General features: G+C 40.4%; 1 protein-coding gene across 2 annotated transcripts; it reads right to left on the bottom strand.

Annotated features, from left to right (window-relative positions):
• Nucleotides 1–423: 423 nt before the first annotated feature.
• On the bottom strand, nt 424–16,389 carry LOC108664939 (4-trimethylaminobutyraldehyde dehydrogenase A). Of its 2 annotated transcripts, XM_018151636.2 has the most exons (14): nt 16,349–16,389; nt 15,864–16,057; nt 13,271–13,381; nt 11,962–12,045; nt 11,306–11,405; nt 9,614–9,726; nt 6,206–6,337; nt 5,709–5,795; nt 4,941–5,081; nt 4,469–4,588; nt 3,988–4,056; nt 3,283–3,390; nt 2,332–2,450; nt 424–1,946 (listed from the first exon to the last, which is right to left on the bottom strand). In XM_018151636.2, the coding sequence occupies exons 2-14, from the start codon at nt 16,032–16,034 to the stop codon at nt 1,727–1,729; spliced, it is 1,575 nt and encodes a 524-aa protein (XP_018007125.1). In that variant the 5' UTR covers nt 16,035–16,057; nt 16,349–16,389; the 3' UTR covers nt 424–1,726. The 2 variants fall into 2 exon arrangements, with proteins under 2 accessions (XP_018007125.1, XP_047736068.1); XM_047880112.1 differs by lacking the exon at nt 16,349–16,389 and having other exon boundaries at nt 15,864–16,205.
• Between the last annotated feature and the right edge of the window lie 9,030 nt (nt 16,390–25,419).

Raw genomic sequence — 25,419 nt, forward strand, 5'->3', positions numbered from 1 at the left:
TGACCTAGAATTTGAGTTTTAAATTTCATCTGACGCGAGTAATTATATAATAACATAGTTTTATCTCGTCTTTGTCTGCTTTCTCAATTGTTCTGGAGTACAGAAGGTGAGGTGTGAAGCCCTAGCCTCCCTGCACACGGCATGCCAGGGCTGCGACATAAGAAGCGTATGCATAACATAACATAACATAGTGATGTCGGCGCTAGAGCGTAGGCCTGATGTGGCCTGTCAACGATTCTTGAACTTTTCGTGCCTTGTTCACAAAAGATCTAAAATCTTGTCATTTGACCGGATCTTTTCAGGACTGACGATAGTTTGAAATAGCTACTACCTATACTTCCACCGGGTTCTTCCAACATGCAGTAACCGAACGCCTCAAACACAGCTTTTATCTAATGAACCGAGTATAGATAACAATGCAAGTAGAACTCAACGAAGTTGTTATTTTGCACAGAAGCTTATTTTTTGATCCCTGCTGCAATGAAAACAAGTTTAGAAATAAAGAATTTATAAAGAAAATTAGAATTTGAGAAAATACTAAAGTTCCCACAGGCAAAACACGACGATAATACCTCACAACTGGAATAAGTTTATAGAGTAAGCCGACGCAACAGTAGAGTAGTCAGCCCATGGTTGTATTATTTCAACCATGAGTCAGCCCACGCTAGCATGCACTTCAACGCCGTAGGCATCATAACCGAAACAACTATGAATAAAAATATATATGTAAATATGTGTAACAAAACATTCATACAGTAAAGACGGAGAAATCTATCGAACATTCTGAATTGGAAACAAATTGCCAACTTGCCAAGATATGTAAACAAATATTTTGATTCATCTCATCGTACCTTATGTCAAACAGTTCATAATTGGAGAAATGAATTCCATGAAATTATTAAATCAATTCCAAAATTACAGGTCCGTTGGTCGGCAACAGACATTAAAACATTTCCCAAAGACTCAAATCACCAAATGGAGAAAACCCTAAACGAAATGAACTCCTTAAAGAAGCCGGTCGTATACATGACGGCACGTAAAAACGGAGACACGTTAACAATACCCCACAAATACCGATTAATAAATCGATAATTATGATTTGTGACACATAGATACTTCCCGGAGGTTTGGTTAAGAATAAAGATGAGTAGCCTTCAACTTCATTTTAACGAGTAAAAGGCAGGCTTTTGCAAGGAGAGCACGAAGGATTTGCTTGTGATTGCAATAGAATGTCGGTAGGCAATCGATTCAATATAAACCTAAAACATGATTTGAAAATAACACTTTGAAAAAAATATTAAAGGCCTGACGAAACTTCATTCAAATTTAGTTAAGTCCTCCGTAATACGAAGGGAACTTTCACTTACCTATCGACTTTGATTTTAATCGCGAGTTGTAGAAAGTTGGGGTCCAAGATTCTCGCAAATATAAAGTTACTCGTTATGTTGGGCCTCGCAGTCCCTTCATCTTTAAATGGGAACATAAGAACCAACGAAGCAAAATATTTTCTAAATCTCTTGATTAAATAAAATTCCCGCAGGCAAAATACACAGAAATTATTCACACGGAAATTATTCAAGAAACACAAGGTAAGAAAAGGCTCCAAATGGCACTTCGTTCAAAGGCACTTCGTTCACGCTTCACAGTCTGGGCAGAAGAGACAGTCTAGTCTTCATCTTCTACAGAGCGCCATCTCACAGCCTACAAGCTAAGACCTCTTCAAGTCTCAGTCCTGATACAAAGGGCCACAGTCCACATCGCCCATCTCCACATATGTGGTCTTGGTGTGGGTGTAGGCGTCTATAACTGCGGTCCCACACTCGCGTCCCACACCGCTGTGCTTGTACCCCCCAAAGGGCACCTCAGTCGGGTACAGGTTGTACGTGTTCACCCACACAGTACCGCACTGCAGCGCTGCCGACACACGGTGACCTCGCTGCAGGTCTCTGCACAGCACGGGGTGTGATATGTTACATGTAACTCAGGGTGACGCGTGATATGTTACATGTAACTCAGAGTTACGCGTGATATGTTACATGTAACTCAGGGTGACGCGTGATATGTTACATGTAACTCAGAGTTACGCGTGATATGTTACATGTAACTCAGAGTGACGCGTGATATGTGTTATGTGAGTGGAGCTGTGTTGAGATGACATTTTTACTACGTTTTAAACGAAGATATGGTGAACGCATTCGGAGTATTTCTTACTTCAAAATTCTACCTGAAATAGCGATTTAAGCTGAGTAATGAACAAATACAAGTAAAGGACCATGTAAATGTAGATATAAATTTCATACACAATATATTGCAAAGGAATATGAGTTTTACTTGGTGAAGACGGCACCGGCCAAGCCGTAGTCGGTGTTGTTGGCGCGCGCGACGACTTCTTCTTCATCGTCGAATACCAGCAGCGCCACGACTGACCCGAACACTTCTTCCTGCACCACCTGCAAACCGAGGATTCAAAAATTTAAAGTTTAAGGTGAAAACAAAGTTGATTAATTCAAAATTACCAGTATTCTGTGCCACGTGAGGCAGGAAACCTGCACATTTCAAACGCTGAACTCCCAACACCTGAACAAGTTCTCTTCTGCAACCTCTGCGGCATTGTAACACTTGACGTAATTTGGAGCCAAAGGTGTTACTGAAAATTGATGCAGGAAATGTTTCCTTTTTATTTATTTCTAAAATTATATTATGTTATGCAGGGATAATTACATCTAATAATGTCAAAAATCACTAATTTGCTAGGACTACGAATGCAAAATAAGTTTCGTCAGTGATAGGAACACAAGGTAATTTATTAGGTAAAATTGAAAATAAATTATTCACGCTCTTCAGATGCGTACGCAATGAATTTAGTCCTCAATTGACGTGGACTTTTGTCGGATATTAAAATGCAGCCCATGAATCTACCTTTAACCCCATTGCAGTTTCTCTTCTTCGTCGGTTATAAGAAAGCTACCCACAATACTTTCACCCCAACACCTCTTACGGTGCGACTCAATAGTCCTATTTAACGGCGAGAGCCTCAGTCTGGTGATGCAACTTGAACATTTGAAAAACCTCAAAATGACTGCAGGTAACCTGATATAAGCAGTGGTACGTGGTCAGTGTGTGTGTGCCAGACCTTCATGCTGTATAAGCAGTGGTACGTGGTCAGTGTGTGTGTGTGCCAGACCTTCATGCTGTATAAGCAGTGGTACGTGGTCAGTGTGTGTAAGCCAGGCCTTCATGCTGTATAAGCAGTGGTACGTGGCCAGAGTGTGTGTGCCAGACCTTCATGCTGTCAGTGCAGTCTGCCAGGACGGTAGGCTGCAGGTACCAGCCTCCTGCCAGAGGACCGGTCAGCAGTTCACGCTCGCCGCCACACAGCACGCGGCAGCCCTGCAAGGCAACGTATTTGCGTACTCGCGATAAGGATTATAAGCTGATACAAAATATAAGACTAAATAGAGATAGTGAAACAGACGGAAATGCATGAAAGGTCCTTAATTTCTACAATAAATCCATCGTACATACGAGGAAAATCAGACCAAAAGACAGGGATTAACAGCATGTGGCCGGCTTTTCAGGTTGCCTGTTTAATGTTATTTTATTTGAGATTCAAACGCCCATTGAAATACATAAAATTAGGGTCTCTCTGATTATCTCTTTATTTAAAATCTTGAAAAACGAATAACTTGACTAAAGGTTAGCAATGTTTAGCCTTCAGGCGTTTCATAACACAGGGGGAATTTCAATCTCAAAACACAAAGAACATTTCAGCTCTGTTGTTTAATGGCGGGCGCAAACTTTGGGTAACTCTCAAGTCTCGCCTTCAAACTATTCATATGAATCGATTCATACGAGTCCAATACTAAATAACTGACATTAACATATATTCCAACTACACTGCACTCGCGAAAGGTATCATAATGAACAGAGTAGAACCATGTAACACATTGATGAAGAATGAAGCAAAAAATCAAAGGTAATAAGCACCTCTCTCTTGGCAGAGTCAATGTAGGAGAGTACTTTCCTAGCGTGTTCTTCGTGAATTGTGGCACCAACCTGAACAAAGAAATAATGCAATGAGCAAGTAAAAGTAGCATGAAATATTTAGTGACAATTAATAATTGAGACATTCACAGCAAATAGCATGAGCACACAGTTTCCAGCCAATAAGTTCTCACAACGCGGGTGAGAGCATTGGCCAAACCTGAGAACTTCTCCACATTACACCAAAAATTTTAAATAGAATATAGGCAAAAGATCCTGAAAATAGATAACTTGCCCTCCAATTGTTATCGCAACTATATTGGAAATTTTGTGATGCCTAAAGCAGGAAAATAGGTAAGGGAATGCCGACGGATCCATGTCAGCCAACGGCTCTATAAGAATAGCAAAGTAGAAGGAATAAGTATAGTTAGATAGAATATCACGTAAGTACTTAGTCTTAATAGATCATAAGTAGTGTACTTGCAGTGGTGTCGTCGTCGAAAGGGTTACCGATCTTTAGCTTCCGTGTCGCGGTCACCAACTTGTCTGTAAACTCGCCGAGGATGGAGCGGTGGACGAACACGCGAGTGCCGTTAGAACAAACCTAGAGCAAGACATTTACGTCAGGAAAACTAGATTTTCTTTCGAGCAAATAGTAAACGATGATGTATACGTATCAAGCTAGCAATCAGAACTCTAATATTATTTTTGGGCTACCTTTCTCAGTTCGATTCCAGAATCAAATAAATTAGTCATGAGATCTTCTTGCTCCATGATAAGAAATTTCACACTAGGAATACACATGTGTCGAAATGAATATTCTGAGCTTCCATGGACTGAAACCCTAACGTACATTTTTTTCCGACATAATAGATGAATTACGATAAATTAGCCGATTTTATTAAATACCTCCAATGCAAGACATGATGGCCACATCTAGTCCAGCGATAACTCACTTGTCCTTGTGACAGAAAGTTGGCCATCAACGCAGCCTTGACGGCGTTGACGAGGCAGGCGTCGGGGAAGACGATGAGGGGACCCTTCCCTCCCAGCTCCAGCGTCACGGCCTTCACCCCCGCCGCCGCATCCCTCATAACCTGCGGGATGCTTGGCGCTATAGGCCCTCATCCGCCGTCCTACCCTCACCCCCGCCGCCGCATCCCTCATAACCTGCGGGATGCCTGGCGCTATAGGCCCTCATCAGCCGCCCTACCCTCACCCCCGCCGCCGTGAGTGCCCGGAACACACAACACCTCAGCTCATGGGTAGCCCCGGTATACATCCATGTATATTTATTCCATAAGCCTCGGACGTTCTCACTCAGCAATAATTGCAGCAAGAGGAAGCATGCGTGATGCATGCATATAAATATGTTACTCATTGGAGCATGCCAACACAGCCACGTAACAAGAAACTAAGAGGAAGATAACTATTAACTAGTCATTTTTCGTGCAAATACCACAAAACCTGGATTAAAGATAATAAGTAATTATGGGGGTAAATAGTGTAAGCAATCAAGTTAAGGATATCACATAATAATGACGGTAAATAATGTAAGCAATTAATTTAAAGACATCACGTAAAAATGACGGTAAATACTATAAGCAATTAAGTTAAGGACATCACGTAATAATGACGGTAAATACTATAAGCAATTAAGTTAAGGACATCACGTAATAATGAAGGTAAATACTGTAAGTAACTAAGTTAACATCCCGTAATACCTGTACGCCTGTAGGCACAGACCCCGTGAAGGAGACCTTAGCAACGAGCGGGTGGCGGGCGAGGAGGCCCCCGGTCTCGCCCTCGCCCTGCGCACGTCACGACATCAGCACTCCACTATGGCTAATATACCCGGGGGAATTACACTGCCATATGTGACTACGATGCGATATAAGTTATAGGATGATATGTGCTGGCTTTTATTGCATAGATTTTGTACTTAAACTTTCGCATGGAACAAAAAATAAGATATTTAAAAAATTAATCGTAGTGAATAATTTACAAAAAAAAATTGGATTACAACCCCCAACTTGATATTGTCATGAGTGCTCAGCAAATGGCTGAGTGATGGCAAAAAACCTCGAGACGATGCAACACACCTCGAGACAAGGCAACACACCTCGAGACAAGGCAACATACCTCGAGACAAGGCAACACACCTCGAGACAAGGCAACATACCTCGAGACAAGGCAACACAAGGCAAGGGACGAGTGTCACCTGCACGACGTTGTAGACGCCGTCGGGGACGCCGGCATCACGCAGCACCTCGGCGAGCGTGACGGCGGTGACGGGCGTGAACTGCGAAGGCTTGTACACGAACGTGTTGCCGCACACCAGCGCCGGCGCCACCTGCGCAACATGTCATGTCATGGCCCGCGCCACATGCCATGTCATGGCCTGCGCCACATGCCATGTCATGGCCTGCGCCACATGCCATGTCATGGCAGTCTTATGACACACGCGTCAACATGCGCCACATGCCATGTCACGGCTGTCTTATGACGCATGCGCCAACTTCACACGCGCCCTCACTTCACACGCGCCCTCACTTCACACGCGCCCATCACTTCACACGCGCCCATCACTTCACACACGTTCTTCACTTCACACACGTTCTTCACTTCACACACGTTCTTCACTTCACACACGTTCTTCACTTCACACACGTTCTTCATGCCATACGCGCCCTTCATTTCACAAGCGCCCTCAACGTCGCAGGCGCGTCCACAAGTCCAAACGCTCCCTTCACGTCATGTGCACACTTCAGGAGACACGCATTTTTCATGCTATTATCATGATGTTCTAGGATTTTAGGAGAAATTCTTCGTTCACAAATATGTACGAGACGGCACGCTACAGGTACTATTTTTTTATACACAATACCCGCGATCAGCAGTCACTGCAGTGCTGTCAATCCGTTCCTTAGCATCCTTAGTAGTATATGATTCAGACGTAGCAGTCCCAGATCACGCTAGAGCGCTGCCTTCAGTCCCGGCAAGCAAGTCGTCCTCGCTGCCTACTCTCATGGGCCAGTCCTAGACTGCCGAGTAGCTGCCCTCAGTTGGGCCAGCTTATGTTGGGGCCAGCTTTGGGCCAGCTTATGCATGATACTGTGGCGCGTTCTTCACGTCACAAGTGTGCTGAGTGCTTCTTCAGCAGCGTGCGAGGGCGGACGATCAGAAATTGTGCCCAGGAGAACATGAAGGTCTCAAGGATGAATTCCCTCCCTCCTAGCTTCATAGGCAGGAAGTTAAATAACCAAGCTCATGCCACGGAAAAAGGATCCTTCCAGCAGAGATTGAAATCTGACCGCCGCTCTGTTGATAGTGAACCTGAGCAATCAATTGAGTGCTAACTGGTAGCTGATTGCCTCTGTCTAGTGATGTTGCTAACCGCTTCGGTTTGCCGTATCTACTAAGAGTGCAGGGTATAACTGTTTCTTCTGCCGTCACCCTGCTGATGTTAAGTGCAGATAAAATATCGCGTCTTTTTTTATTATTTACGAACTTTATTGCTCTGCAATACGACAGTTGTGATTCTCGTATTTTTTTGGTGGTTCTGAAGTGATTTTATCAAGAATTTGAGTATTTTATTTTATAATTAGTATTTTATAGGCATACAGGCTCTATTGAACCTGCACCGTCAAACGGGGTAAAAATGGACGGTTTTGAGCGTTTTTTGTTAATAACTTCTTACCATGAAACATTTCAGAAACAAGTTTAGGCTCATTTTATAGCTCTTTGAGAGGGCTATCCAATGGCATCTTTATAAAATTCCATATGCTATTCGTAAGATGCCAGACGCAAAATAATACCGTCCCGATTTACCCCTGGGAATGGGGTAATCCAGGACACTTGCAATAAAAGTTAATTTTAAAACGTTTGAAACATGCAGTGTACTCATCCATTACTAACAGTACTCTGAAGTCCTCCTCTTTCATTGTAGATGATGTAGATGTAAAATAAATGACATTTTCTGTGATTTTTACTTGTTTTTTCTTTATTGATATACTTGCAATAAAAGTTGATTTTTAATACGTCAGAAGCATGCAGAGTGTACTCATCCATTACTAGCAGTACTTTGAAGTCCTCCTCTTTCATTGTAGATGATGTAGATGTAAAATAAATGACATTTTCTGTGATTTTTACTTGTTTTTCCTTTATTGATATGATATTACCATATTCACTAATTACCATATTATTAATGTGATATTACTGTATCCATGGACATGCCATTGAGCATTGACAACAACCTTGTCCACTGCAAGCTTCACATCAGCAGCCATGTAGCGTTTCTTCTGTATCTGTAAGCTTACAAGATGGTTTGTAATTTCGCACAATTTTAATAGAGTCTAGTGATTTCACTATAACAAAAAAGATCGTGAAAAACATACCTGAAACAGAAAATGTTTTAGTGACAACCATCATATGTTTTGGAGAAATAAATCATAGTTTAGGTCAATTACTTTTCGTTCTATGATGCCCGGTGCACAATTCTACATATAGCATTCTATGTACAATTTTGTGACGACCGATGATGCACTAATTTTTTGATAAGTGAATTTTTTTCGCTGAGCGAGGTAAATGTAATCAAAATTCTTTGTTGTTAATCAATTTTTTTGTTAACTGGAACCTTTGCTAACTGAGGTTCTACTGTAAATACATTTTTAAGGGTGTCCCTAATTACCCCCGGGGGGATGTCCCGAGTAGCCCCGCCGTGAGGAAATGGCTGCCATATTTTTCTTGGAATGAGATAGGACAATACCGTCAATTACGTTTTCAAGCCGACACCTGGGTGCAACTTTTATGTAAGTAAAATTTTTTTAATACGGCAAATATTTTTTTGCTCCAGACCTTAGCAGAGGTACTTTTCCAAAATCGCTCTTTTCACACTTTTTTTCAGCGATTTTTAGAGATAGTAAATATTTGATTTCTTGACTAGCTTTATACATAATAGATAGTAAAAATGTTGAAGTTTACGCCACTATTTTTAGTCTTGCAATATTTTGATTAGTTTAGCTGCTTCAACATTTCTACGAAATATGGGACGCGCGTCCCGATTTACCCCGCCCGTCCCTTTTTACACCGTTTGACGGTATGCTTACAAAATCCACAGTCAACTTATTCATGATCTCGGTCCCGAGCTTCAAAGGTTCACCCCCTGACAATTAAGTGAATGGCAGTTTCTAAAATATTCAGTTCGGCTTGTGGTAACTCTAGCCGATGACACTTACACGCCACATGGGACCTAGAAATTTTACGCGGCTTACACGCCAGACGCGTTCTTCACGCCACACTCGTCCTGCATGGCAAGTGCGTTGTAAAAGTCGCATGCATCCTTCACGTCACACGAGTTCTTCACGTCACACGAGTTCTTCACGTCACATGCGTTCTTCACGTCACACGCATCCTTCACGTCACAGGCCTTATGCAAGTCACATACGTCACTGTAATACCTTCTTCAATGCTTATAGAAAAAGTTTCACAATTCAGATAGATCGATTTTGTTGGGACCTCACACCAATATCTGGCAATATTCATTTCAATGATCACTGATAAACCCCTGTCTGAATAACTGATAATGCCACTGCAAGGCTTGTGATCACACGTGGAGGACAAGGACCACCTTCCAGACGGCGGTCTGCATGGGGAAGTTCCAGGCCCCAATGCCGGCCACGACCCCCAGCGGCTCGCGCACCACCAGCGCGAAGCTCCCGTTAGCCAGCGGCACGTGTTGCCCTGCGCAGTACGTGTTACTTATACAACCTTCAGACTCCCGTGAAATAAGTTTATGTCCACAATACGTAATACTCATGACAACCTCCCGACTCTCACGCTATAAGTTTACGTCCCCAATACGTAATGCTCATGACAACCTCCCGACTCTCACGCTATAAGTTTACGTCCCCAATACGTAATGCTCATGACAACCTGCCGACTCTCACGCTATAAGTTTATGTCCACAATACGTAATGCTCATGACAACCTCCCGACTCTCACGCTATAAGTTTATGTCCCCAATACGTAATGCTCATGACAACCTCTCGACTCTCACGCTATAAGTTTATGTCCCCCAATATGTCATGCTCATGACAACCTCTCGACTCTCACGCTATAAGTTTACTTGTAGTGGATTACAAACAACATTCCACGCAAAACGCTGAATTGTTAACAGCAAAGATCGTAAAGTCATAGGAGACTTTTTTTGTTTCAAGCAGCGGACCATAATTAGAACTTAACAAGTTTAGCTGGAATGAAATAGTCAATTATTTTCCATTAATATCAACATTTAGTGTGTAAAAACTTCGTTATGCGGATCTTCTCCACGTAAGCTCTTATTGATATCCACAGAACAGCACTCATGCAACAATTATTTATTGAAGCAAACAGTATTTATTTAGTACACTCGATAAATAAGTCAGAAGGGATTTCTGAAGAGGTAGTCTTCAGAGGAGAAGAGAGCTCTATATCAACAACAAGACACAAAATACATAAGTTCGTGGTAAACTCAGGCTCGCCTTTCTTTAATACCTACTTAATAATCGCTTTCGGTATACCCGCTATTGTGTCTATTCAAGATAAATTCCTGTCACAGAGATATACTGTAGCTAAAGAATCATGGAAGGTTTGGAATATGAGACACATCAAAAAAAATTTGCCCAATAAAAATATTTTTTCTTTTAGTTTTGATGAGATAGAAATAATTTCGTGAGTAATTTATCTTCATTTATTACTATAGACTTATTTTCGAGTCTAGAATATGAACAACTACAATCCACCCATTCAAAGACCTATATACGTATCATATAAAATTTTAATAAAATATTTCTTATGATTTCTGGACCCCAAACAATTAAAAATGGCAATAGGAATAGACGCGAACATATGAAACAATATCCAAAAGAAATGATGATGAGTTTACTGACTACTGTGCTATATTTCGGAGGAGTGCTGCATCTCATACCGGAGAATATATAAACATTATGAAATAAATTCTAGAAGGAGTTGGCAGACGAAATTGCTAAACATTTGCACAGGAAATGATACCCACATGAAGAATGCATGGATCTGATGAAGTTAAAATTACCACGCCATTACTGCCATGGCTGCAAGTGGCAGATACCTCAGGTTAGGCCTCTGCATTCTTCAGCATTGAAGCTGAATTCATGTAATCAAAAATTACTAATTAATTGATAAAACTCATGCATTACAATTAAAGAGAAAAGCATTCACATACCATCATGAGATCCAAATTAACAAATTGAAATAAATCCTAAAATAGGAACAAAAGTAAAGGTATTTCTTGACATTTGTTTACCCGCCACCGAGGGCGCTATGCCACCGTAGAACTCGAAGGCGTCAGCGCAAGACTCGATGTCGAGCCGAGCTTCCCAGATGGGCTTACCGGTGTCGCGAACCTGATGGTAAAGAATGAAGTTAATGTTTAGATATTAATTATGATATGTGTAGTATGACAGGCTCGCTCTTGCCGGTGTCACGAACCTGCAATGATAAAGAATGAAAATATTGTTTATATATTGCCTATGATATATTTTATATTACACGCTCGCTAAGCCTGAGGTCAGGTCAGAAGCGCACAGATAAAATAGAACATTTCATGTCATTACCCTCTGATTTTGAAATGGTCACTGGAAGAAGATAAATAACCATCAGTAGCAAATACGAGTATTAACTTCAAATAAAATAAACATCAAAATAAAGGAGATGAGATTCCATAATCGAAATGAACTCGTAATCCACAAAATTATAATAACCAATACCTTCACATTACTCCTAATTATAACCATTCTTTTCAGTCAAGTCCTAATTATACAGCCATTCCTTGCAGTTCAATCTTTATTCATTTAGTGACAGTAAAAAAAAAAAATAACATTTGGCAGCGCAATTTGAAAGTTTAGTATTGCATTTACATAATTGAAAATACATCACGATAAATTTAGTTGAAAAACATACCTCGAGGTTGACGATGTCATGCAAGTTCTCCCTGATGACGGCGGCAGCCCGCATCAACAGCCTGCCTCGCTCCCGCAGCGACAACTGACACACGCATGCAACTTTCATTATCCATATTGAACTAATATTAACTAACTTGAGAACTAATGATTCTCAACTCATAGTATCAAAGTTATTTTTGGAAAAATTTGATTCAATCAAGCATTTATAATTTTAGATTTTGTGAAAAGAAATAGTATGCTATCCCTCGAGACATCATAACGCTAGCTGGCTACTATATAAGTTTACAGCGGCAGCATAAGCTTGCTTTACACGCCACACTCGCAACTAAAATTCGCTACCCAAAGGTAACCTGGTGTGGCCAAAGCCCTCTAAAGGTTTTCTCTTCACATCACCTCATCTTAGTTCGCCACTTATTTCCACTGCATCTCACGTCAGGGTTTTCAATACAAATAATTGAATATGAGGTAAATTTTGTTAGTTTTCGGCACTCATTTTTAATTTGTATTTATAAAATAACGAGGTATTGTAGCAGCCAATAATTTAATTTTGATTGCAGTTCTGCTATGACCACATGTCAGACGTAAAACTAGCAATCGTTTCGCGGACAGCAATTTGTTCCTGTAACGTGTGCATGGTTGATGCCAAAATATTTCTACGTAATGTAAGAGCCTTATAGCGCCTTTCCAAGCTGCGCAGGCTTTATCAGCGGCAAATAATTGAAAAATAAGATAAATGAAGGGCCCGTAAAAAGTAATTATTTGAAGATAAAGAAGTTATAGGGCTAATTATTATGAAGGCTAATGCAATTGATCATCTCGATCGCTCTATATACCTACGAGGAAGAGTGAGCGCTATCGAGCGATTCGGGCACACAAAGTTTGTTTGATTGAACAGCCAAAGCGTTACAAATGACAAGTTTACTTAGCTGTCTCAGGAGAAATTCATTAATACTGTTTACAAATTTTTTTTCATGTAAGATTGCATCGCACATTTGATGTGACACAAGAGCACACATAACCCTCTCTTAATCTTGCTAAATTATTCTCTGAATGAATTCACGTGCTAGCAATGCATCATACACAAGAGTAATGAATGGAAACGCTTTCAAAGGAATCGTTGAGCCTCCCCTGAGAACAGTTGTTACGTAGGTTAATGTCTGCTGACAGTAGGTGAAATGAACGCAGTACAGATGTGCTGTACGCAGTACAGGTGTGCTGTACGCAGTGCAGGTGTGCTGTACGCAGTGCAGGTGTGCTGTACGCAGTGCAGGTGTGTGCTGTACGCAGTGCAGGTGTGCTGTACGCACCTGTCGCCAGGCGGGCAGGGCAGCGTGCGCACACGTCACGGCGTCGTCCACGGCGGCCGCGTCAGACGTGGGCACCTCGCACAGCACACCGCCCGTCGCTGGCTCCAGCACCTGCGGGCGAATGGCCATGGAAAGCTATTCACTTTAGTTATTGTTATGGGAGGAGCAAGTGAGCACTGTTCTATATGAAGTCTGACTGATGAATGAGGCGGCTGAGCAAGTGGACGCCCAGTACGGAAACTTCTTCCAGCATGTTCGGCAACTCTGGTGAAAAGTGCTCGTGCGGTCATACCGACGTAGCTAGATGCACATTGTGCACAACTACCAGAACTTGCTTTCACCAGAGTTGCCGAACATGCTGGAAGAAGTTTCCGTACTGGGCGTCCACTGGCTCAGCCGCCTCATTCATCAGTCAGACTTCATACAGAACAGTGCCCACTTGCTCCTCCCGTGTCCATCGATCAATTTAAAATTCTTTATAGCGCTAGCAGCCAAACCGATCTACGAGTTATTGTTATGTTTTAGTTACGATTCATTTATCATATACTAGTCAAAACTCACGAATGTCCCATTGGCACGACTAGGTTGTAACTACGTCCAGCAGACACTGCTGTCAGGCTAATAGAGGAAGCAATCAAATTATAAAAATTATTCCTTGAGACATTATAAAGTTCTGCATTTTTCTCAAATAACACAGAAAGTGTTATTTGAGTTTCCTCAAATTAGTTTAGCGACGTGATGAGAGATCTTGCGAATGCCGTGCTGGCCGAAATAGGCATCCTGCTGCCACCTATCGAGCAGTGCGCGACAACTGTGTGTTCGTCATCACTGACAATAGGCCGTTGCTACGGCGGCAACACAGCGACCAACGAGCGCTCTGGCGTTCGACAGATAAACTCATATGAAGAGATCATACAGGGGCTTCGGGTGTCGTAAGCGTGGAGATATTACATGTATTTTTAAACAAAATTTCTGCTGTGCGAGGCTTTAATCGCGTCGCAGCTGACGTTGCCTACAGTGCGTGCGCTCCCTAACAAGCAGTGTGCCACTGATCCGCTGCCGACGTCGTTACTTTTGGAGAATGTTGTAACCCTAGCAACTTTTCTGGTCAAACTTTTCAACTGCTTCATCACTGGCGATATTCCAATGAAATTTAAATCTGCTCAAATTACGCCTCTATTGAAAAAAATCAGACCTGGACGATCGGATCCCAAATCATATCGACCCATCTCACACCTTTCGATTTTGTCGAAACTCCTGGAACGCGTTGTGGCCCGACAGCTGAACAACCATCTTCAGAAGTCCGGTCTCATGCCTCGCCTGCAGTCTGCATATCGTCATCTCCACTCGACGGAAACCGCTGTGCTGAAGATGCTTTCAGACATACTGCGTTCAGTAGATCGCGGCGACATTGCGGCACAAGCTTTACTCGACCTGTCGTCCGCGTTTGACACGGTCGACTACGCCACTTTATTGCGTCGACTTGACGTATTTTTAGGCCTGCGCGGCACAATGCTGCTGTGGTTCGAGTCCTATCTCAGCAATAGATTCCAATGCGTTCGATGCGGAAACCCTTCTTCTACGCCATCGTTGGTCACTTGCGGCGTACCACATGGATCAGTTCTCGGCCCGATCCTCTTGCTGTTATATACTGTCGACGTATTGCACATAATCGATTCACATTGTTGGAATCCACATATGTTGGCCGGCAACACATAAATTTATGCTCTTTCCGTAACATCGGCTCATTCGTTGCAGGTGTTTCGTCGACACCTAATGACGGAACTATTTCGTAGAGCCCATGAATCTAGTGCTTACATCATTTTTATCTGTTCTCATCCTTTCTCGTGTCTATTTATTTTTCGCTTGCTATTAAACTTATATGTAACGTGCCCTCTAAGTTCACTTGAACCAAACACCACGACAACTGCTTCGTAGAATAATAATAATCTCGTGGTAACACTATCAACATCGTCGGATACTTGGAAAGAAGTGAACCGATTCTCTGTCTGAAATATACCGTGTTTAGGCTACGTAAAACCCAACTATATTAATAAAAATATTGCCTTGTAAAACACCACTGCATACTTCAGTTTCTCTTCGTGGTTATGAGGATACAAATATACATCTCTAAAACAGTAATCGATGCATATTGAAATTGCCGTGACATGAATGGAGCGAGACATGAATTGGCAGTGGCACAAAAAAATGTTATATTTTGATACAAATTGGATTCACTATAATTTTACGTTCATTTTTTTCCAATTTGAGACAATAGTTTTTTTTCTTCAAATATTAATAAATTACCAACGATAACATTTAGGATTAGTTATAGTGAATCTGGATAATAGTTTATTCTTATTTTCAGCCAAACAAAAGTTTTTGGTAACTAAAGTAATTTTGAACTATAACTTGAATTGGATATAATACTATTGGATGATGTTATCAAGTTATTAAATCTTTATGATTACAATGAATTTTGACTAGTACTTTCAATGACATCGGTTCAGAGAATTCACCGGAAGGGAAATTCTGGAAACCATTACAGAACGAAAATAAATCCTGTATTAAATTAACCGAAAACAAGGCTCACCTTGATTACTCTTCCGTCGACTGTGGCTGGATTGCATCGTTGACCGCGGACGTAATTCCAGGGGCCGGTGAATGTGGTGGTGAGGCTTCGTGACGTCACGTGTGAAGGCGTGGCCGTGGGCGGTGCCCGCAGCAGGCAGCGCAGTACGCGGAGTGACACCTCTAGGTGCATCCTTTACTCGACGCTGCAGCGCCCTAAAAATTATTCCTTAGTTTATATTATATATTAATTAACAGTTGCCAATGCTATTCGTGCATTAAGCCCTGTTAATAAAAGTTCTGTTGGTAGACAACGGGTTAGAAAATTGCAATTAAATGGTGGGAGAAAGGCCGAACGATATTAGATAGGCCGTGAAGAACGTCTACTAACGGGTGGTTTTTAATAAATTTCTATACTATACTATACAGTACAGTAGATTATAGTAGTATCGACGTTGAAGAATAGGCAAAGTTTGGCCCGTCACAGATTCTTACAATTTTCTTTACCTTGTCTCCTTGAGGCCTGAGAACTGGCCCTTTGGGCAATCAAATCAGCCGCTCTTTGTCCGCTTCGGCTCAAGGTTTAAAGGGCAGCCTATAGGCAGCTTGTACGCTCGGTATGACTCGGCCCGACCAACTTTTCTCTAACTCTCAAGTGACTACTACGTAGGTAATGAGATTCTAACCAGAAGCTGATTTCGCTGGGCCAGGCAGACCCAGAATAACTTTAGGCCGAGTGTAGCGCCTTTTGGGCAGAAGTATTGGCGGCACCTGAATCTTGTTAGGTAAGCAAACCACGGATAAGAGAGTAAAAAAAGAATAAGACAACTCCACAGCGCTGGGCGCTTAGCCGTCGAGGCTTGCCTCGCGTTGTCAGAGCTGAGAAGCTCAGATCTATAAACAGGGTCGGTATAATTCATAACATAGGAGAGCACGCAGACATGAAATAATTCAGGGACCGGGGGCTCATTAATGCCCCTAACACTGACAATAAATGAGTGAATCGAAATTCACAAATTGTCAGCATTGCTTGAATGAAAGTAATTTTCCTTGGCAAGAAAAGTTCACGACTTTCATTACTTATCTGGGCAAGGAAAACAAACTACAAAATGAACTCCAGATAATGGCTGTCAGTGTACCCTGCGGCAAACAGTTCATGCATCGTTTACACTGCCTTGTTCAGCAAATTTCTATGACGAATAATGCAGTAAAATGTATTCATAAGCAGAGCACTTACCGTAGACTTGACGTGCGATATTTGTTGGCACTTGCACGAGCGTTGACGCAACACAAGCTGACCTTCGGTCAACGAATATAAATTAGATAACAAATAAGCTAGATAAAAAATAAACTAGAAATTTTCCAGGTGATCAGGTGTGTGCGCGATAAACATAACCTCAGGCACACGATCTCTCGCGCAAGGTTATGGGCAACATGGGCTTAAAACAATAAAAAATTATAACCACGAATAGTTATTTACTAGCCTGCAAATACATCAAATGTAAGACGGCTGAGATCGAGACATTTCAGACCATATGCTGCCTGTACAATAAAATCTGCTTCCTAAATCTGGTTTAGTTCTAAGACTAGAAATTGACTTGTACAAAATATTTGTAATAAGAAGCTTTAACAGTAATTGGAAATAAATATCTATCTTAATTAATAAGCAAAACGTGATAAATTTCAAATGAGGAAAATTAAGATCAAGTAATAAATATAAATACGATACCGTGACCAGGTTGAAATGGAATACATGGACGAAAAGACCTGCTGCAGCACAAATATCACAGCGATGCACACCAAACATTCATGACGCTTACAGTAGCGCAAACAAAATAACAGAGAATGAGGCTCGCTGGTCTCAATGTATAGAGCGGCAGGGTCACCTCTTGATCTGAAATTCCAGGCTAAATTCACGAATAAAATTATTTTTATAATTGAAAATCGCTTAGCAAAAGAGTCTTAATTCAGAAGCTAAATCCTAACAATTAATGAACGAATGCAAACGAATGAAACAACTTTTCACATGAAGCGAGTCCATGAAAAATCTCGAGTGGGCATGAGCAATAAAAGCTGAAAAATATCCATTCTTTTCATGAAAGTTCTCAATTACCAAACCTATGGCAAGAAAAAGCAATGAATTTTAATTCAAATCCTATACAACAAAAATTGTGCTCAGAATACAACAAATTAATGAGATTTTGTAGCAGAAAAAGTCAGCCAAGACGAACCCTGTCGACCGTGGGTTTATACATAAGTCCCGAAATCTGTAGTTTATTATTGATAAACTTGTGGCCGGAACGTAAGGTATTGCTGCATTCTTCATGCGTTAATATCCATTTGACATCTCAAATCCATCTTATTTGTAGTCATGTCTTGCAGGGTTGGTGATTTTTTTGATTTTTTTAAAAAAATCAAAAAAATCAAAAATCAATGATTTTTTTGATTTTTTCATGATTTTTTTGATTTATTTGATTTTTTTGATTTTTTCAACTTTTTTGTCTTTTTGATGTGTTATTTTTTATGTTGCAATTAGCCTACTAACAATAACAGTATATTGATCATAATGGATGGCTAAAAAGGGCACTTATTGCCTTCAATAATGGCCAACAGGCCAAGGTTGTGTTTACCACTTAGGGATTTTTGGGTAAACAATTATTGGTAAGTCTATTCATTAGCATTGTAAAGTTTGTATGGAGCAAGGTAATAAGCTAAATATTGACCATTTAACTGGCTTCAATATACAAAAACACTCCAGGAATGCAGATCTTCTAAACATTGAAGAGTTACATAACAGTACGTAACAGATAGGTAGCTGATAGCACAGTGCACAGCGCTATCAATAGATCCACTATTTTTATGTCCTAAAAATCTACCAGACTCTACCCTCTATACACACCGACTAGTAGTGACTGTAGATGGTAGCACAGTGCACAGCACTATCAATAGATCTACGTACTAGTTTTATGTCCTATAAATCTACCAGAATCTACCCTCTATACACTCCAACTAGTAGTGACTGAGTGACTGACTGCACTGTTCCCATTTAATTCAGACCAATAAACCAATACTAAACGTAAACTGAACGATAACCAAACAAACCTCATACGACTTGAAGCAAGACTCAAGTTATGAGAAAATCTAATACTGTTTGAAATAAACATGTGCATAATTCAAACATTTTATATCCATTCACTGCATTTATTTATTTTATATATAGTCTTATAATTGTAATTGTTTTGTTTCTAGTTTTAAATTCACATATTTAAAGATATCGAAAAAATAAAAAAAATCATGATTTTTTTATAAAAAAATCAAGTGATTTAATCACGTGATTTAATCATTTTGATTTAATCATTGCCAACCCTGATGTCTTGGCATCCACGCCATTGTGACATGCATCGAAACTTTGCTTAACATTTAGCAATGCTTGAATGTCTTAGCAATATACAGTTACGTTAATTACAAATAAGAACATCAACAAACATTGAATGTTTTACGTTACATTCCCTATAGAAATGGACAGGTCATGAATTAATAATTATATACAATAATTCACGCCAGAAATCTAAATTTCATCAAGTTCGAGGATCAGCATGAAATAAAATGTACAATACCACCAATACTCGTAAAATACTCACCTGCCATAATTTAATGAAATAAAATTAATTCTAGACAAAAAGATATCTGAATATATAAATAAATTCAGGTTTACTATAATATTTTTTATCCAAATTCCAAAGTTATGTGAATAAAGATTTGGTTAAAAATGTAGCCCAAACTAAGCTAACGACTAGGTTAAAAGGAACTCTAATATATAATAAGATATATATATAATAAGACTAGGTAATAAGGAACTCTACACTGCAGAATTGATCACCGATGGAAAACACGTCTGCTTAGGAAGGGATCTCCCACAGAGATGAAAAGATGTGGTTTTCCGTTGACTTACGCATTTGCGTGTATCGCTTGAATATTGTCCAGTCAAATGCATCCCTTACCCTCAATGATTGATATAAGTTAGCATATTGGATTATAATGCATTACTCACAATAATAATAGGAGAACAGTTAAATGAACGGATTAAAATGATATATCACAGCAAAGACTAGCAGTCTGTGTTCGAGATAAACTGATATATGTTGGTAGCGGTCACCTCCTTCAGAGAAAATCTATCAATAAAAATCGGCGGCCTCTGAAGGATATTTGAAATATCTGCGTAATTGCCCAAGAAATAGGAAAGAGTACTTTTCATACCATCTGAAATCGCTTACGTGAATTTTCGTAGAGGCGGCTTCGCCTGACGCCAACCGATGATATCGTAAGCAAATCAAAATGAGTGTCGGAACAAATCATTGATTATGTTACCCGTCCTGCGGGCAAGGAGTTGCACATAAGCAAGAAAGCACATGAAGAAGGCAAGAAGAGACGCAGGAAACGTTAAGATTTTAGTGGTACCTACACGCGCTTCTTCAGCGTTAGTGCGATTGAATTTAGTTAAGAACTTAAGATTAATAGAGCTGAGTTACTTTTAGTTTATAAATAAATTCTCATTTTTAATTGATCTCATTTCAATTGATGCCATAATCTGTGGCTGAAATGGGTAATAATCAGATTCAACAAATTCTTCAATGTAAATTTCCAAATATCTTGCGTAATTCACGATTTCATGACATAGGCATAAACTGAATCGATCCACGGAACCACTGAAAATTCATTTAATTCTAAACAAATGCTCTATTCTAGGAGAAATATATATTGAACATACACAAGTAAAAACTGTTTTGCTAGATTCTTAACCAAATGGAACATTGATCGCAGTAAACTCTATAAATTAACCCAAGACACATTCTTCCGTGCTATGACTACGTAACATAATGCACACAGATATAAGCTAATTACTGTATACGCTTTATTGCCACGACTTCCAAACTGACTAGCTAAACACTGCGTGCTCTTCACTACATCAATTATAACAAAAAAATCTATAGCTGCGGGGAATAGCTGTGATTTTGGCACATCTCAGCAACAATAATATTCTGAATACAAACATTCCTGCGTTAAAATTCTATCGTTTAACAAAAACATAATACTTTGGTACTGGTCACTAGATCATCGAAGAGCTGGCAATAATTATAACGCGAGTCACGCCTGAACAGCGCGCGGTCCTCTGCATATTGCGAACTCGCGACTGCCAAGCTGACGACGATCACATCAAGTGTTGGCGTCATGGAGGTGATCACATCAAGCATTGCTGGCATGAGGGTGATCACATCAAGCATCGCTGGCATGGAGGTGATCACATCAAGCATTGCTGGCATGAGCTGGCATGGAGGTGATCACATCAAGCATCGCTGGCATGGAGGTGATCACATCAAGCGTAGCTGGCATGGAGGTGACCACATCAAGCATCGGCCTGCCACTGACACAGCTGTACGCGGAACATAATTTTGCGCAGCGCGGCATCCTGCCTCAGCGCCGTGATGCGAGCCTCATGCTCCTCGCGGTCTCTTCTCATGCGAAATTCATGATCTTGCCTCGCATTCTTACGGATTTGTTCGAGCAAAAGAAGCTCTTGAGTGAAAACCTTGTGACGCAGAGACTCATTTTCGCGCTGTAAATCGCGTATCAGATCGTAAGATGACGGGCGCGAAGTCTGGGTGTTGGAGGTTACTGACGGGACTGAATCATCAGTCGCACTTGTCGAAGTATTAATATCATTACGTTTACCATCATCGCATGTACTATTAACATTGCTAGAGTGTGTGAGGCATGAACTGCTCAGGGCCGGGAAGTCTGTGGAGTCAGTAGTCGTGGAGATGTCCGGCTGCGTTCGAGCAACATCGTCTGGTGCATCTGAAAAGTTTGAAGATTTTTGAGCGAATATCAGCAGGCTTGATCTTTGACGGAGTTTTATTATGGAAACACACATCATGATTTAACACGAAAACACACAACTATCGCACTTTTACTTTATAATTTAAACCTCTTAAGCTAAATAACCTTTCAATGAATGTCACTCTCGTCCGGTAAACTTTCAATTCTAACAATATTTAGACAGTTTGAATGCTAATTACAATGTAAATTCTAGCCATTTTTTAACTAGATCGTATTGCAAGTTGTTTTCATCCTACAGCATGTATTCAATTTATTGTTACAGTGACATTTGTTGGTTTCCTAGACGACGAAAACTACACGTCAAAACAGGAGAAAATGAAGCACGGAAAATTCACTATTCTCTACTTTGTCGCAAAAAATGCTTATTGTAACTTCCGATAACGTTATCTATCTCTCAGGGAAATATCGACCTCTACCATCCAAGTCAAAATACTTCATATTGAGAATGTCACGTACAGATCAAAGTGCCCTCACATAACGTGACCTGCATTACCGTCTTGCTCGAGGTCGGCAGAGGGGCAGTCTGCGGTCGTGAGGTTGCCTGCACTTGATCCTGCAGGCAAGGCTATGAGTTTGTCCCCTGCAACGTCACCTGAGTAAGCCGATGCGTCGATATGAGAACAAGATCAAGATATGTCTTATTATTAGATCATGACAATTTCATGTAGGTTGTCGTTATGAGAACAATCTTATTATTAGATCATGACAATTTCATGGAGGTTGTCGTTATGAGAACAATCTTATTATTAGATCATGATAATTTCATGTAGGTTGTCGTTATGAGAACAATCATATGATTAGATCATGACAATTTCATGGAGGTTGAAGCCACAAAATTCGAATATGTAAAAAGAAAATGCAGCATACATTTACCTATTCTTCAATAACATCGAACAAGTCGATACTTTCAAGGATAACACTTTTAAAAGAATTCTTCTAAACACGAATACATGAACATGAATTTAAGCCAAAAAATGGATTTCATGTGTACATTGTTCATTAGGCGAAAATTTATTACCAAAATTTTCAATCTATCCCATACACACATCATATCGGAGGGAAAGTTAGATGGTATATCATTACTCCTAAGCCAAACTAACCATCCGTCTTAGCCAAGAGAGCAGCCAGAAGTTGAGAGTTTAAAGAGAAATGCTGCAGAGAGACCGGAGCTGTGGGTGTTGGTTGTGTGGGAGCGCAGGATGAGTCTGGAGGCGGCAGACTGTGGTCAACCTCATCACTGCCAGCCTCACCGATACTGTTGGGCACAGCATCAAATAGAAGAACATTATAAAGCCAATTAAGAAACCTCACTCTACTGGATTATTGATTATGATTAATAGATATAAAAGCTGAATGTTACACGTGGTTCATTGGTAGTCCACTTGAAATACTTTGTAAATATACCTACCTATTTAAGTGGTTCAGTGGTAGTTCACTTCAAATACCTATTTTGTAAATATACTTACCTATACTATATGCATATATATGTATAGTTTAAACACGAGTGGTTAATGACCAGAGAAATCATCGATTTAAATACGGTTCCAAATTTTCGTGTTGTATCATATTTACGTGTATCATGTACTTATTTCCACCTAAATTTCAGTATTCAATGCTTCCTATAACTTGAAAATGAATGATGTCACATTCGAAACGTCGTTAATAAATTAATTTACTTCCTTGAACCTGAATTTTTATCAACCAACGTCAGCTGAAGAATATTGTTCGATCCTGAAAATTTAAATCGATGATTTCTCTGGTCATTAACCACTCGTGTTTAAACAAGCTTATTCTGCTATCTTATACTAATATATGTATAGATATACTAATGCACCCAAACTTCGTACGACACGAATGTAAAAATGAGCAGTGGAATATCCCACATTAATCATAAACAGGAATTCAGTTGTTGAAAGAAAAATTTACCTTCAAAATATTAGCTCTGTCATGTGAAAAATCTATTAAATTTTATAACACATTATTTAGGATTAATGTATCATTACTATTGAAGATTTGTTCCATAGTCTTAAGACTTTGCATTTAATATGAAAAAATTCAGAACACGATAATGCACAATTCACTCATTCACGAACAAACAAATTTCCCTAATAGTAAATACTTGCACTTGTTTTCTACCGGAGATGGACCAATTCATACTTAACGTACATTTTATTGCACCAACAATAAATAACAGCATTTGCTAATGCCCACAATTTCGGAGTGACACAACTTGTCACTTGAAGGAAAATTATATTCGCTAAAGTAACTTTAGAACAAGGCTTAAAGCCTATCACAACGCCATGTGGCACGAAAACTTCTGCATAAGAAACTGATTTCAGTACGGGGCTTGACAACTTCGGCATGAGGCTTGGCAGCTTTGCCATGAAACGATATGATTTCTATACGGGGTTTGAGATCTTCGGAATGAGACTTGACAGCTTTGGCACTATACTCGACAACTTCGGCAAGAGGCTTGACAGCTTCGGCATAAGGCTTGACAACTTTTGCATAAGGCTTGACAACTTCGGCATAAGGCTTGACAACTTCGGCATAAGGCTTGACAACTTTTGCATAATGCTTGAAAACTTCGGCATGAGGCTTCACAACTTCGGCACGAGGCTTGATAACTTTGGCATAAGGCTTGCCAACGTCGGCATAAGGCTCGACAACTTCGGCACGAGGCTTGACAACTTTGACATGAGGCTTGACAACTTTGGCACTAGGCTCGACAAATTGGGCATAAGGCTTGACAACTTCGGCACTGGGCTGTAAAATTTCGATACCTGACCAGACAACTTGGACTGCTGCAATGGGTTTGGCAAACTTGGGTATTGGGCTAGACAACTTTGGCACAGGGCTTGACAACATCGACACAGGGCTCGGCGAATTTAGCATGGAATCCTCACCTTTGGCACGGGCTCTATAACTTCAGTGTGGGAATTAAGAAATTTGGTAAGGTGCTTTGAAAATTTGACTGGAGTTATTGATGATTTCGGCGAGGGGCTTTTACACTTCGGAATTGAGCTGACCTTTCGGGCCGGTGGTTAGATAATTTTGTCAACTTGCTGCACAAATTCGTAAGAGGGCTTGAAAATTTCGCTATGTGGTTTGAAAACTTCAGTATGTGGTTGTAAAACTTGGGTATGGAGCTAGAAAACTTTGGTTGAGGCTAGAAACTAGGGAATATGGCTAGAAAACTTGACATGATGCTCGACCATGAGGCTTGGTAACATTGACATGAGGCTAGAGAACTTCGGCGTGGGGCTAGAGAATTCTGAACAAGCCTAGAGTACCTACGTACTATTAACGAGGCTAGAGAACACCGAATAACGCTATAAAACTTCTAACAAGGCTAGAAAGCGTTAAACGAGGCTAGAAAACACCAAACGAGAATCGAGAACTTTAAAAGCGGCTAGTAAACTTTGGCACAAGGCTAGAGAACTTTGAACCAGGCTAGAAAACATCAGCATGAGGCTAGAGAACTTCGAAAGAGGCTAGACAACATTGACCAAGCTTGTCACTGGCACTGGACTAGTTGTAACTTATGCACAAAGCTATGTAACTTCAACAAGAGGCTAGAGACCTTTTGAATTAGACTAGGGAACTTTACAATGAGCTTCAAGGAACTTGGTGTAAAGCTTGATCCTTTCGGAAATTGGATTAATTACTTAAGCATAGAG

This window comes from Hyalella azteca, unplaced genomic scaffold, assembly GCF_000764305.2.
Source record: "Hyalella azteca isolate HAZT.00-mixed unplaced genomic scaffold, Hazt_2.0.2 contig4664, whole genome shotgun sequence".
Taxonomy (NCBI): Eukaryota; Metazoa; Arthropoda; class Malacostraca; order Amphipoda; family Hyalellidae; genus Hyalella; species Hyalella azteca.